We start from the raw sequence: 13,968 nt of genomic DNA, 5'->3' as shown, positions 1-13,968 counted from the left end.
GACTGGACCTGAAGAATCACATCAGAGGTGACTCACCTGCACCTGGAGTAGTCTTGGATGATGAGATGTTGGGCTTCAAGCTGATGCCATAATGGGATGAAATCTGGGAGTCTTTGGGGGAAGAGATGGATGTATTTTGCATATAGGGAGCCTGTAAATTGTTGGCGGGAGGGGAATGCAGCAGATCTTATTTTGCAAGGTGACCAGAACAGTATCTCCTATCTCAGAAGCTATCCTTACGGTGCATTGCTAACATCCTGTCATGCAGTGGCTTCTACATCCCTTGCCCTTGCATCCAGGTGGGTTTATGACTAAGGCAGAAGTCACACTGTGTGACTTCCAAGCCTGCACTGTAAAAGGTGATACAGCTCCTGTCTGGTCCTCCTGGATGCTTGTTCCTGGAACCTCCAGAACCAACGGAGATAAAATCACTGTTACTGTATCAAGCCACTAAATTTTGGGGTGATCTGGTTCTGCAGTAACAGATAAATGATACAACTGGAATGACAAATATATGAAGAGGTCATTCACTCAACAGATAGACTGAGCATTGACCCTGTGCCAGGCACCCTTCCAGGTGCTAAGGCTACACGACAGACTAAAATCCCGCCCTCCTGGGGCACACATTCTAGTGGGGGAAACAGACTGTAAATAAATAAGTGATATTGTACATTAGCTAATGATAAATGCTAAGGAGAAAACGCAAAGAAAGGGAATCGCAAGGGACAGCAAATAGTGAGTGTGATTTTAAACAGGGAGGACAAGGAAGGACTCACGGAGGTGATAGTTGAGCAAAGACCTAAAGCCGTACGGGAGCTGTGTTCCAGGGGGATATCCGTGGGAAGAGGATTCCCTGCAGAGGGAGCAAATACAAGGGCCCTAGCAGTGTGGGGAGCATGCCTGCAGGTTAAGGAGGGCAAGGAGGCCAGGGAGGCTTGGTGGTTGGAGGAAGGGGGAGCTGTAGGTTGTTAGTTCAGAGAGATCATGGAGAGGGAGCGTGCTGCCTTCTAAGCTACTGTAAAATCCTTTTTATTCCTAGGGGATTGGGAAGCCATGGAAGGTTTGAGCGTAGAAACGGTGTGATCTTAGTCAAGTGGTTTTTGTTTGTTTCTTGGTTTTAGTAATCTCTCCACACCCACTGTGGGGCTTGAACTCATGACCCCGAGATCAAGAGTTGCATGCTCCACTGACTGAGCCAGCCCGGCGCCCCTGATCATAGGCAAGTTTTAACAAGACCGCTCTAGCTGCTGTTACGAGAAAGGAGAACAACAGGGAAACAGGGAGAGTAGTCAGGAGGCTATCGCAATAAGCCAACTCACTGCTAATGACTCAGACCAGTCATACCAGTGGGCCTGGTGAAGAGTGGCTGAATTCTGGGCACATTCTGCAGGTAGAGCTGAGAAACCTGTGGACAGGCCGGATAGGAGGAAAGCACAAGAGAGGAATCAAGGATGACTCCCAAGTTTTTGGTCCGCGTGACCTAGAAGGATGGAGTTGCCATTTATCATGATGGAGGAGCGGGTTGGGGGTGAAACAGAAGGAACTTAATTCAGAACTCTGAGGGCATCGGAGAAGACTAGTGTGTTGGGCACGGGAGAGAGGCCTGGGCTGAAGACACAAACTTGGGGCTTGACAATGAGTGGCCAGCAAGCAAAGCCCTGAGATTGAAATCATTTCACCATTTCCCATGAAGGTTGGGTCTGGAGCTGACCCCAAGGCCAAAGCTCCTTCCAGAATCGTATGCTGCTTCTCTGTATGTCCTTGGGCCTTCTGAAGCTGGGCCATTCTGGAATACTGCCATACAGCAGGAGCGTTGGCGGGATGACTCTGAAGCCCATGTGGCTTAGTCTCACATGCGTGTCTCACTAACACCATCGCCTTCAGACAGTTGTTGAGGATTAAGTGAGTTATTACATGAAAGAGTGGCTTGAGCATAGAATATGCTCACGAAAGACGAGTTATCTACAACCAACGTGGTTTCCTTCAGCCCAACACTAGTAGGTATCAAGGCCAAGCTCACAGGCCACTGTGGTCTCTTTCCATCAAAAACTTACCTAGTGAGACCAGGCCTCTTGATGTCTCCTTTCCACTCCAACCAAAACACGGTGAAACTCACTACTTTCGGCCCCAAATCCAAAGGTTGCAAAACGTGCACAAAATAATGTGCTCAGCTATCTTTTCAAAAGATATTTTATCAACTCCTTTTAAAATCCCACACGACAGTGAGTCACAAAACGAGTAAGAAGTTATTTTAATCATCTCTCTGCCAAGGACCATTTCTCTCCTGCTCATCTGATACGCGGATCCTCCTCATTTGACCATCTTCCTTGTAGCCAAGACCTACTTTTAAAATATTTTGGCATTTATCTTAATATCCGTAATTAACAGATTGCATCAAGCGTTAAGTTTCTATAAAACAGTAACCCCGAGACTCTAAAAAATAGAAACATGAATTATCATGCCCCTAGAGATGGTACATACAGAAGACATGTCCTACCCAGCAGATCCTTGAGACCTCTGAATTCTGAATATTCAGAGTGCTGAGGGCGTACGGAGGGGTATAGCAGCATTCTATTACATTCACAGAGACGTGCAGACAATATGACAGAATCTGTGCCTCTGAAGACTTTATAATCTGGTTAGAGAGGAGATAATACATATGCATAAGATGGATAAACAATTAGGCACAGAAGCCCCAAAACATAATTTTTTTAGGCATACACATAAACAAGTTTAGTAAAAAGTGAACCAAATTAATGGCATTATTTGCATGGTGGGATAATGAATGCATTATATTCTTGGGGGGAGGGGAAGTGATTTAGTACAAATTTGCTCAAGAGAAGTAGTAGTACATATGGCAGTTGGGGGCATGGACCTCGGAGCCTGGACACTTGCTCTTCCACTAACTGACCAGGTGGCCTTGAGCCAGTTACCTAACCACCCCTCACCTCACTCCTGATGTGTGTGTGTGTTTTTTAAAAGATTTTATTTATTTTTTTATTCATTTGAGAGAGAGGGCATGAGAAGGGGGGAGGGTCAGAGGGAGAGGCAGGCTTCCCGCTGAGTAGGGAGCCAGACATGGGACTTGATCCCAGGACGCCAGGATCATGACCTGAGCCAAAGGCAGTCGCTCAACCTTCTGAGCCACCCAGGTGCCCACTCCTAATGTGTTTAAAAACAACCTGAGACAGTAGTATTGTCTTCTTTTTTAAAGATTTATTTTAGAGAGAGAGAGTGCGTGTGCGTGCGAGCAGGGGAAGGGCAGAGGGAGAGGGAGAGAGAATCCTCAAGTGGACTCCCCGCCGAACAGGGAGCCCGACGGGGGTCTTGATCCCAGGACCCTGAGATCATGACCTGAGCCGAAATCAAGAGTTGGCCGCTCATCCCACTGAGCCAACCAGGTGCAAAAGCCTCTTTGTGCGGTGCCCAGCGCACAGGAAATGCTCGCTTTCATCATCGCACGATGACACGGGCTGGCCTTGAGGAAGAACTGGAGAAGTCAGGGAAAAGGTACCAGCCATGGGGACCAAGTTGGGAAGAGCAGAGACCGAAGGTGGCAAAGCTCAGCCCCTCACACACACAAACGGTGAAATGAGAACCAAATGGAGCACCAGGACTGATACAAAGGCAGAAGTTTTATTTTAAAAATAGCAACTCTTAATTGGCTGCAGACAAGAGGATTCACCACATGCAAACTCATTTGGCTCTTGTCCTTCACCCACCCCTTTGCTTTCCACAAAAAGAAGAGACTCAAAGAAGGTTCCTTCTGAATGTGTATCACCATTTATTGTAGTTTGCGTTAGGAATCGAACAGAGGACATTGTCTGTGGAGGGGGTGGAAAAAAAGGAAAAGAAAAAGAAAGTCTGTTCTCGTAGCTTAATTTCTTCAAAACACTTCACGGTTTCAGACCCTTTTTTACCCCAAAGGAAATGCAAGAATTCAAGTATGTTAAAGTCGGGAGCAGTAATACAAAATCTTATGTTTCTGTGTGTGTGTGTGGGGGGGTGTGTTTGTGTGTGGCTTTACAAGCAGGCACACGCCCACGTTTCCTGCACCCCGTTTTTGCTTTGGTAAAGGCCAAGCCCCAAAGGACACGTCCTACAGATGATCCCCTGCCTCGAACTCACAGGCTCCAGAGTTGAGGAATTTCTCTTCCCTCCTAGGATAACTGTAATGGTTTTGAACTGTCCACACCACCCCCCGTGCCCGCCCCCCAAAACCGTTAAGTGATGTAAATCCTGATATACTTGAACACTTCCTTTGCTGCAGCTGTTCCTCAGATTCCTAATAGAGGCCTTATGACAAGGACCAGAGCAACAGGTTCTCTTCATTTTGTTTAGAATAAAAAAACTTTAAAGGGACATTTCAAAAGAAAAAAAAATAAAAACTGAAATTCGAATTCTGAAAATATCTTGCCTTTTTTATTAATCATGTCATCTAACACCAATTAAAAAAAACAAATATGTGAATATGATATAAAAATACGATCCCAGGATTAACACTTTGTTGCAGGCACAGTTATCTCACAGAGTATATGTTTGGAGGGCCAGGGGGAAGGAGTTTATTTTTGTTTTTGCTTCTCTTAAAAAAATCCACAGCAGTGCAAGTTGGGTCAGGAAGGGAGGGGGGTAAGGATTCTTTAGCAGCAAAATGTCCAAGGTTCTCTAATCACAATCAAATCAACGGATATTGGATTGGGGGGGGGGGGTGAACGGGATGCTGCCCAGACCCATTTGTCATCAATCACTAAAAGACTTCCGTTGCAAAAGCCCCGATGGTGACATAGGAAGGACGAGCTTTATTACATAAGCAATCGTAAAGTGTGTCCCTCAAGCTTTTGACCATGTGTGTCACTTAAATATATGTACAGGAATGGGGCTCCTCTCCTCAACCACGTCCTTGCAGCTCTCCACCGTCTGGTCACTCTTGGGGGGGGGGGGGGCTCTTGGCGTCTCTGCCGGGCGGGGCCGAAAACATCGGAACAGCGTTTCCACCACCGACGCGGCTTCCGCCTGCCTGGCTGGCCTCGGCTGTGTCTTGCAGAGGGTGGGCACGGGGGACGGTTTAATGGTCACTGTTTTGTTTCTCTCTCATCCAGGCGTGAATCTGTTCTTTCAGTTCTGGCACTGGGAAGAGAAAAGGAGAGGATTAATGGCCCCGGACGGGAGGGCTCTTCCTAGGAGATGCAGCCTGCAGTTCTCTCCAAACAGAAAGAAAAGGCCATTCACTCCCTCACTGACACGAGGACTGAGGAAGCAGCAGGACCCGAGGACTAGACTCCCACAGTGAATCAGAGCAGACAATGTTTTGTGTCTTTCCCGCGAAGTGCCGTAAGCTATGGAAGCTTCTGGATTTGGTAAATCACCCCCTTCTGATGGATCTCTGGCATGGGACTCAGGTGCCACTCCTCTACCTGGTTCCAGCATACTCTCGGTCAGCATCTGTCGGTTGAAGGGGTCCGTGGGAGAGTTGAGCAAGTGCCGCAGGATGATGGAGCGGTCCATGATGGTGCCCGAGGGCAGCCGCACGGGGTCGGTCATCAGGGTGTCCATCAGAGGGTCTGCGGAGACAAAACAAAGCAGACTCTCATCGCGGCATCCAAAACTGAAACTGAAAACGAAACAAAGCCCCTCCTAACAGTGTCTATCCACAGACACAGCAATCGTATGGTCCGACCAGGCCACCAAGTGCAGCCGAAGTTGGCATGAGATATAAATGTCCGCGGTGCCTTTGGGGGAGGGGGACACCCCCTGCGTCAGCTACAGCTGGGGGCGGGGGAACAGAGGAAAAAGACCAGGGCTCTGCCGGAAAGACAGTGGCTGGAGCCCTTCATCCGAGACCTTCCAGGACTCTTCTTTGGAAATGCGAATCCCCTCCGGCACAGGCAAGGCTGATCTTGGCATTTGCATGGTTGGTACTTGGTTTGAAATCAAGATAAGGACTTTTCCCCCCTTTTAATTTACAACAGGAACTAAAAGTAGGCAAATGTAATTTCAGACAACGTGTCTCAAGGAGTAACACTAGCACACCACACAAAAGTTAAAAGCACAGAACGCTGTCTTTTCATGTTACGTGTCTCCAGGTAATTCAAAGAATTCGGCACGAAGAGAGTGGCCCGCTTGCCTCGGAACTCGTCGGGGGCGTCGCTGTAGTCGATTTCTGCGCGCGCGTTCTTGGCCACTATCTCTTCCACCTTCTCCGCGAGGAGCTTAAACTTCTCGATCGCTATGGTGGATTTGATCCCTGCCTTCCGCATCTTCGAGATGACTTCTTCAAACAACTCTTTGCTGTAGGATCTCTGCGAATGAGGGAAGACAATGTGAGAGACATCAATATATTTTAAGTGGGGAAAAAAGCAAGCTGCAGAAAGTGCCTGAAGTATGATCCATTTGTGTCTTTCTAAAAAAGCCCTAAAATGATAACATGTACATAGTTTTACATGGCTATAAACACATACAGACTGGAGTAACACATACGAGACTGAGCCAGGTCATTACCTCTGAGGAGGACTTTAGGACTGAGGCAAATGAGGGGAATTTTGAATTTTGGAATTATTTTCTACATCAAACATGTATTTCTCTTAAAATCTGAATTTAAATTATTTATTTATTTATTTGAGAGAGCGGGGGAAGGGCAGAGGGAGAATCTCAAGCATACAAGCAGACTCCCTGCTGAGTAGGGAGCCCGACTCAGGGCGCGATCCCAGGACCTTGAGATCACGATGCGACGAAATCAAGAGTCCGACAATTAGCTGACTGAGCCACCCAGGCGCCCCTAAAATTTAAATATTAAAAAGAGAATGAAAATCGCGTCTGTGTGGGGCTTTGAAAGGCACTGTGCCCTGCAACAAATGTCGGCTCTTTTCCTTAAAGGTCAACATGGTGAAAACAACTCAATATGGTTCATAATCAAAAGGAGCTTTATTCTGTTCGTGGTCAATCTTTCTTCCAGAGCTCTCAGCTCAACACTGTTAAATGTCAGGTGCTCTGCTGAGAGGAGCATGAGGGATGGTGGAGAGAGGACAGGTCCCCACCAAAGACCCAGATGAACTTGGACTTGAATTCTGGCTCCACAGTCTACCCACTGGGTAGTCTCAGGCAAACCCCTCTGGGCCCCAGGTTCCTCCGGCATAAAATGGGGGGTGGTAACACCCACCTGACACGTGCCTAATTCATATACATCATTGCCGTTTCGAAATATCACAGCATATCCGAATTTGCATTTATGGCAAAAACACTGGCCACTTGTCAATTCAGTGACAGTGATGCGAACAGAGGAGACTGATCAAGCCTGAGACTCCGAACGATGGCCCAGTAACCCCTGAGCGGCGCCTCCCTTCCAAGGACTCAGACGAATGTCTATGGGATGAATTCATGTCAATACCTGTATTTTCTTAGAGCATGGGGTTGAGATTTCTCAACCTTTCTTCTTTTCTTAACTTCAGTTTCCAAGTGAGTGTACGCACCCACACGGAAGAGAGAGGGAAGGGCACGCACTAGCATCGGCCTGGCAGGAATCCTAAAAGCCATCTCGTAATCTCGTACAATCCTGAAAAGTTCCGAGAGCCTCAAGTGTAGTTTTCTGAAACTAAACTACTACACGGATTCAGCAAATGCCTTATTTGACATCTCCTTCTTATGAGCCAGGAAGCCACAGTCTCCATCCCTTTGGGGAGGGGCACGGCGGAAAGTGGCCAAAAGATTATAGGAAGATGTTGGAAGGGCAAAATTAAAATATTGCACACAGGGACTTATTGTGGGTTGGGCGTTGCAACTGAGACGATTTCACTTTGAACTTCTCTTTGAAACAAGGAGCCACTTGCTATCCTTGTGAAACATCACCCACTCTATTTCTCAAAACGATGATGAGTTTTTAACCAACTGACTTGTGCTTACTTATAAGTCAACTTCTAAGAGCAGTGTGGTGGCCATTATCAGAAATCAAAGGCAACCCGCGATAAGGGGACATGGCATTCAGCCTCACGCATGGAATCAATGCATGGAAAAAAGGCACATTACTGAGCTGCTGCTTCGAGTCTGATGTGGGTTGGGTCAGAGACGCAGTCGTTCTTGTCCTCAAGGATCTTACAGAGTCTTTCAAAAATTAAACACAGAAATATCTACAAATCATATATCTGATGAAGGCCTTGTATCCAGAATATATAAAGAACTCCTACAATTCAACAACAAAATACAAACGATCCATTTAAAAAAAAAAATGGTGAAGGACTTGAATAGCCATTTCTCCAAAAAAGATATACAGATGGCTGAGAAGCACATGAAATTTGTCATTATGAAAATGTGAATCAGAACCACAGTGAAGTACCACTTCACTCCCACTAGGGTGGCTATTAAAAAAAAATGAAAAAATAACAAGTGCTGGTGAGGATGTGAAGAAACTGAAATGAGACCCCTGGTCCACCGCTGGTGGGAATGGAAAATGGTTCGGCCACTGTGCGACACAGTGGGAAAGGTCCTGGAAAAGTTCAACATCGTATTACTGTAAGATTCAGCGATTCTACTCCTGAGTATATACCCAAAAGAATTAAAAACAGGCAGGGGCGCCTGGGTGGCTCAGTCGTTAAGCGCCTGCATTCAGCTCAGGTCATGATCCCAGGGTCCTGGGACTGAGCCCCACATCGGGCTCCCTGCTCAGCGGGGAACCTGCTTCTCCCTCTGCCTGCCACTCCCCCTGCTTGTGTTCCTCTCTCACTGTGTCTCTCTGTTAAATAAATAAATAAATAAAATCTTAAAAAAAAAAATTAAAAACAGGTATTCCAATACTTGGTCACAAATGTTCAGCGCGTACCATTTATAACAGCCAAACGGTGGAAACAACTCAAAGGTCCACCAATGGATGAACAGATGAGCACATCATGATAGATCCACGTAATGAGATATTATTCAACCATAAGAAAGGAATGAAGTACTGTACATGGATGAACCTCAAAAACATTATGCTAAAGAAGCTAGACACAAAAGGTAACATATTGTATTATTTCCTTTACATGAAATATCCAGAATAGGCAACAGGTAAATCTAAAATTAGGTAAAACAAAGACAGAAAGCAGATCAGTGGTTGCCCAGGGCGGGAGTGATCGGGGGATGGACAGTGCCTGCTTAACGAATATGGCATTTCCTTCTGGGGGAGATGTTTGCATATGATGCTGGAACCAGAGAGAGGTGGAGGTTGCATAACACTGGGAATGCACAAAAGTCACCAAACTGTGCACTTTAAAATGGTGAATCTTGGGGCGCCTGGGTGGCTCAGTCGTTGAGCGTCGGCCTTCGGCTCGGGTCATGGTCCCAGGGTCCTGGGATCGAGCCCCGCATCAGGCTCCCTGCTCGGCGGGAAGCCTGCTTCTCCCTCTCCCACTCCCCCTGCTTGTGTTCCCTCTCTCGCTGTGTCTCGCTCTCTCAAATAAATAAATAAAATCTTAAAAAAAATAAAATAAAATGGGTGAATCTTATGTGAATTCCACCTCAATTAAAAAAAACAAAAACAAAAGGAAAGATGGATAGGAGAAATGTGACTTCAGATGGGCTCTTTATTCTTTATTTTCATTTTATTTTACTTTTCAAAGATTTTATTTATTGATTTTACAGAGAGAGAGAGAGAGCACTTGAGTGCGAGCAGGGGGAGGGGCAGAGGGGGAAGGGAGAGACTTTTTTTTTTTTTTTTTAGATTTTATTTATTTATTTGACAGAGAGAGACACAGCAAGAGAGGGAACACAAGCAGCGGGAGTGGGAGAGGGAGAAGCAGGCTTCCCGCGGAGCAGGGAGCCCGATGCGGGGCTCGATCCCAGGACCCTGGGACCATGACCTGAGCCGAAGGCAGACGCTCAACGACTGAGCCACCCAGGCGTCCCTCTTTATTCTTTTTTTCTGAACAGACCCCAGTGCTAATGGACAGTGCTCCAGGAACAGCAGACCTGCAGTCCATGCACAAAGTCTGTCCATGAGAGCTAGTCCTGCATGGCCATCAATGCAGCACACAGAGTCCCCCTAAAGCCTCCCTGTCCAAGGCGCCCTCATCTCCAGGACAACTGTTCTCCACTCCTCCTCTGACAAGGGGCTCTCTCCTCCAGTCTGTGAGCATAAAGCTCATTGGCTCTTCATGCCAGTCCTCCTGTCACCTCTTCCGGACACTTGTCTTTAGCCTGCTCTTGGCTGACGGGGAGAGAAGCTTCTGAGTATCTTTCCTTGCACGGCCGCCATTTTCTTCTTCCTTGGTCTTCCCAGACATACCAGGCCAAACCAAGACCACCGCTCCCAAAGGAGAAAACAAAATTCCACTACTATTTCCCTGGAGCTTTCTAGACTTCCAACCTTCCTTCCTCAGCCCCCCAAACCCTCTTCTGAGACGATCATCAGGGCCCTAATCAGCTTACAGCCACTATAAATGGAAAATGCCCAACAATCAGAACAAACACCACACTGTAAAAGGAAGCAAAAAGCCCACGTAAAATGTTTTCCTGTCCATGGTGACACTGGCACATGTATGTCTTTGCTTCATGAGTCTGGAAGAGCAGGGCTATTTAGACATTCAAGAAAAGCCATGTGCCACGGTGCAGAAAGTGTGGCCTACGACTCAAGCCGGGTGCCACCACAGGCCCCCACCCCACCCCACAGGTTATTACTGGGCACTGTCCCCCACTTGGTCTTCACCATCTCACGGGCTGTGCTGTGTTTATTCACACTGCAAGTTGGTTACCTGTACCACTCGTGATGTGGCAGCCACAGCAAGGCCTACCAGCAAGACCCTGCTACGTGACTCTTCCAAGTCTCTTATAGTAAAGAGCAGAACAGTCTCTGGGGACTTCTCACACCGTGACCTCTGGCCGGGCTACCACAGCCTGGCTGCAGTCGGCCTGCTGTCCAGCAGACACCCCCATCCGGATGGGGGTGCATCTTTGTTTTCTTTGTCTAACTGCAGACTGCCACTTACCGTCCATAGGTCAGCATGGGCAGTATTGTAGTTGTCGGCTAGAAAAACATCCTTGCACCTCCCCACAGTAACTGCAAACTCTTACCCCCTCTCCTATACCACCTTTTTTTTAGGATTTTATTTATCTGACACAGAGAGAGAGAGAGAAAGAGAGAGAGAGAGAGAGAGAAAACAAGCAGGGGGAGCAGCAGAGGGAGCAGGAGAAGCAGGCTCTCTGCTGAGCAGGAAGCCCAATGCAGGGCCTGATCCCAGGACCCTGGAATCGTGACCTGAGCTGAAGGCAGACCCTTAACCTACTTAGCCACCCAGACGCCCGTATAACACCACTTTTTATGGAAAACCCACTTTAGACATATGTGTTGTTTCCCCCTGTAGGCACTCTGTCAAGACCGACTCTCTTGCTTACATCCAAAAGTACCCACATATGTGAATTATATCTCAGTAAAGCTGTTATTAAAAAAAGTAGTACCTACAATTTCCATATTTTACTATCATTCCTTTGGGTGGGATATGGGTGAAGAACCTTCGAGAACCCCTACTGCTAGTTAACCTGAAACGTGAGTGAGATTTAGACAGAGAGTGTGAACAAAGATGGAGAGACAGGGCGCCTGGGTGGCTCAGCTGGTTAAGCGACTGCCTTCGGCTCAGGTCATGATCCTGGAGTCCCGGGATCGAGTCCCGCATCGGCTCCCTGCTCGGCAGGGAGTCTGCTTCTCCCTCTGACCCTCTCCCCCCCCATGTGCTTTCTCTCTCTCTCATTCTCTCTCTCAAATACATAAAATCTTTAAAAAAAGAAAAAAAAAGATGGAGAGACAGATGAGCATAGAACTTTTTGGGTGTTTTAAGTAGAAGGCAGAGAGGCTGGGAGCACCTGCTCAGGGCCAGACTGCCTGGGTGTGAACCCTGCCTCTATCCCATACTCCCTGCTGCCTGGAGCAAGCTGCGTCAACTCTCTGTGCCTCAGTTTCCTCAGGTAAAAATGAGGAATCTAATAGAACCTATACCACAGGATTTTGCGAGGATTAAGTCAACGAAAACAAGCCCAGTGGTTAGAACTTGGTATTCAAATGATAAACGTCAGCTCTCAGGATGCTGCCATGATGCAGGACAGAACACGGCTGGTGGAGGAGCCCTTTATGAGACTGCTGGGAAGTCAGGGGGTGGGGGTGCTTGGCCTACATGGGCAGGTGTGGAAATCACAAACACGGAATGGGCGTCATGACAGCGGCGGACACAAGGAATAGAGCAGAGCGGACTGGGAAGACAACCACACGAGGTCTGAAACCACAAATCGCAGTAACAGCAGCACCAGCGCGGGGCGCTTGGGAAGCAGACCGGGACCCCGAGCCCCTGAGAAGGCTGGACCTTGGTGGGAAGGTGATGGATCTGCTGCATGAGGCCCTTGGCAGGATGGGCCAGGAACCCCACTGGAGACGGATCCGGGAGCCAAATCGGCTTTCACACCCGAAGGAAAAGAGCTGATTCATCTTCATTTACACCAGACAAGATCCCCTGGCCCATGTGGTGATCACTTCCACTTACGTACTAAAAACCTCCCAAACCACAAGTTGAAAAGTATCGCTTCCCCTGATTCCAAGTGGGGAAAACCCAGGGACAGATGGGTCTGCCAGGAAGTCCAGAGAGATGCGAACTCTGGCCAGCCGGGTCGGCAGCCTGAGGCCCCGGTCTCCCCCTGCAACGGCCTGCTCCCCGGGCACTGACCTGGTCGTCAGCAATGGCTTTGGCGAACCGGGCACAGTCCAGCTGCAGGTAAATATCCGTCAGTTGGTCCAACAGCTTCTTTGGTTCAAAGCCGTACTTCTCAGGGTTTTCAACTTTCAGGTCACGGCACTTGGGGCCACAGAGTTGCTGAAGATTAAAGTTCAGCATTGCAGCCAATCGGGGTCCAAGTTCCTAGGAAATCACAGGTAAGAGGACAATTCGTGCTGTTGAGACAAGCGAGAAGGACCAAAACTCCCATTTCAGTGGAGGAACATGAATTGGCTGGATTAATCTTCAAAGAATCCCTTAGATGTACTGTGAGTCATAAGCTGAAGGACATTTATATGCAAAATTTTCTTTATTCTCCATCTCCAATCCAGTAATTCTAACACCTAATAATGTTACAGGTTGGTGGAGTATCTATAAATACGAACAGAAGGCAACCTTTTCTTTAAATTCACGCTTTCAATGATAAAAACAAGTCACTCCAAATTCACTGAGAAGCAGGTAAGAGGGAAAATCACTCATAATTCCATCTCAAATAATTTATTATAGTTTCCTAACAATCAAAGACTCGCTGAGCTGGGAGTTCCTAAACATAAAATAAATCATGTTTTTAGTGCAGGGATTGGCCAACTGCTACCTGCAGGCCGAATCTGGCCCAAATGCTTGTTTTTATGAAGCCTTATTCAAACAGCCATACTTACTTGTTTATATGTATTTTTTCTGTTACTGCTTTTGTGCTACAACAGCCAAGTTAAGTAGCCGTGCCAGACTGTGCAGCCCACAATGTCTAACTCTTTACTATCTGGGCTTTGTAGGAAAAGTTAAAAGAAATTCCATTTGCAAGCCCCAGGGAAGCAAGGGTCTGAACTATCTTGTTTAAATTAGTTGCGGTGTTTGCATGCTTTCAATAGTGAGCTCGGCTTTGTTTCACGTTCCACTGCTCCTTTATGAAGAGAAGTGAAATGGAAAACGGACAGAGGAGGAGACTCATTGCTGAGAGGCACCCAGGCCAGGGTGTGGCGAGAATGCTGAGCCGAACGGGGAGCATGGACACTGGAGGAAGTGAGGAATAAAATTACGTTCCATTGTAAACCTGTCTCCACATCTCCAGGCAATCAATGACCAGCTTCCAGGCCCCTTCCTTGACTTCGTCACCACCCTTGTCCCGGCCACGCCATAAAGCTTCTGTGCCGTGCGGCAGCGGGAGGGCAGGGGTCAACACAAAGCAGCGATCTTCAGTTAGGTCACTCAGTTCCCATTTCAGAAGCAGGACTCAGGGCTTCATAGTGTC

General features: G+C 47.5%; 1 protein-coding gene across 3 annotated transcripts in view; it reads right to left on the bottom strand.

Moving 5' to 3' along the window:
• Positions 1 to 4,577: 4,577 nt before the first annotated feature.
• Positions 4,578 to 13,968, bottom strand: part of UBE4B (ubiquitination factor E4B) — a 127,763-nt gene continuing 118,372 nt past the window's right edge. For all 3 annotated transcript variants that reach the window (XM_027610069.2, XM_027610051.2, XM_027610060.2), the window contains 4 exons: positions 12,672 to 12,863; positions 6,125 to 6,299; positions 5,415 to 5,561; positions 4,578 to 5,127 (listed from right to left, as the gene is read on the bottom strand). In XM_027610069.2, the coding sequence (XP_027465870.1) occupies positions 5,066 to 5,127; positions 5,415 to 5,561; positions 6,125 to 6,299; positions 12,672 to 12,863 (576 nt within the window). In that variant the 3' untranslated portion in view covers positions 4,578 to 5,065. The remainder of the gene's footprint in view (positions 5,128 to 5,414; positions 5,562 to 6,124; positions 6,300 to 12,671; positions 12,864 to 13,968) is intronic.

The sequence above is a fragment of the Zalophus californianus genome, chromosome 4, assembly GCF_009762305.2.
Source record: "Zalophus californianus isolate mZalCal1 chromosome 4, mZalCal1.pri.v2, whole genome shotgun sequence".
NCBI lineage: Eukaryota > Metazoa > Chordata > Mammalia > Carnivora > Otariidae > Zalophus > Zalophus californianus.
This window is presented reverse-complemented; position numbering and strand designations above follow the sequence as displayed.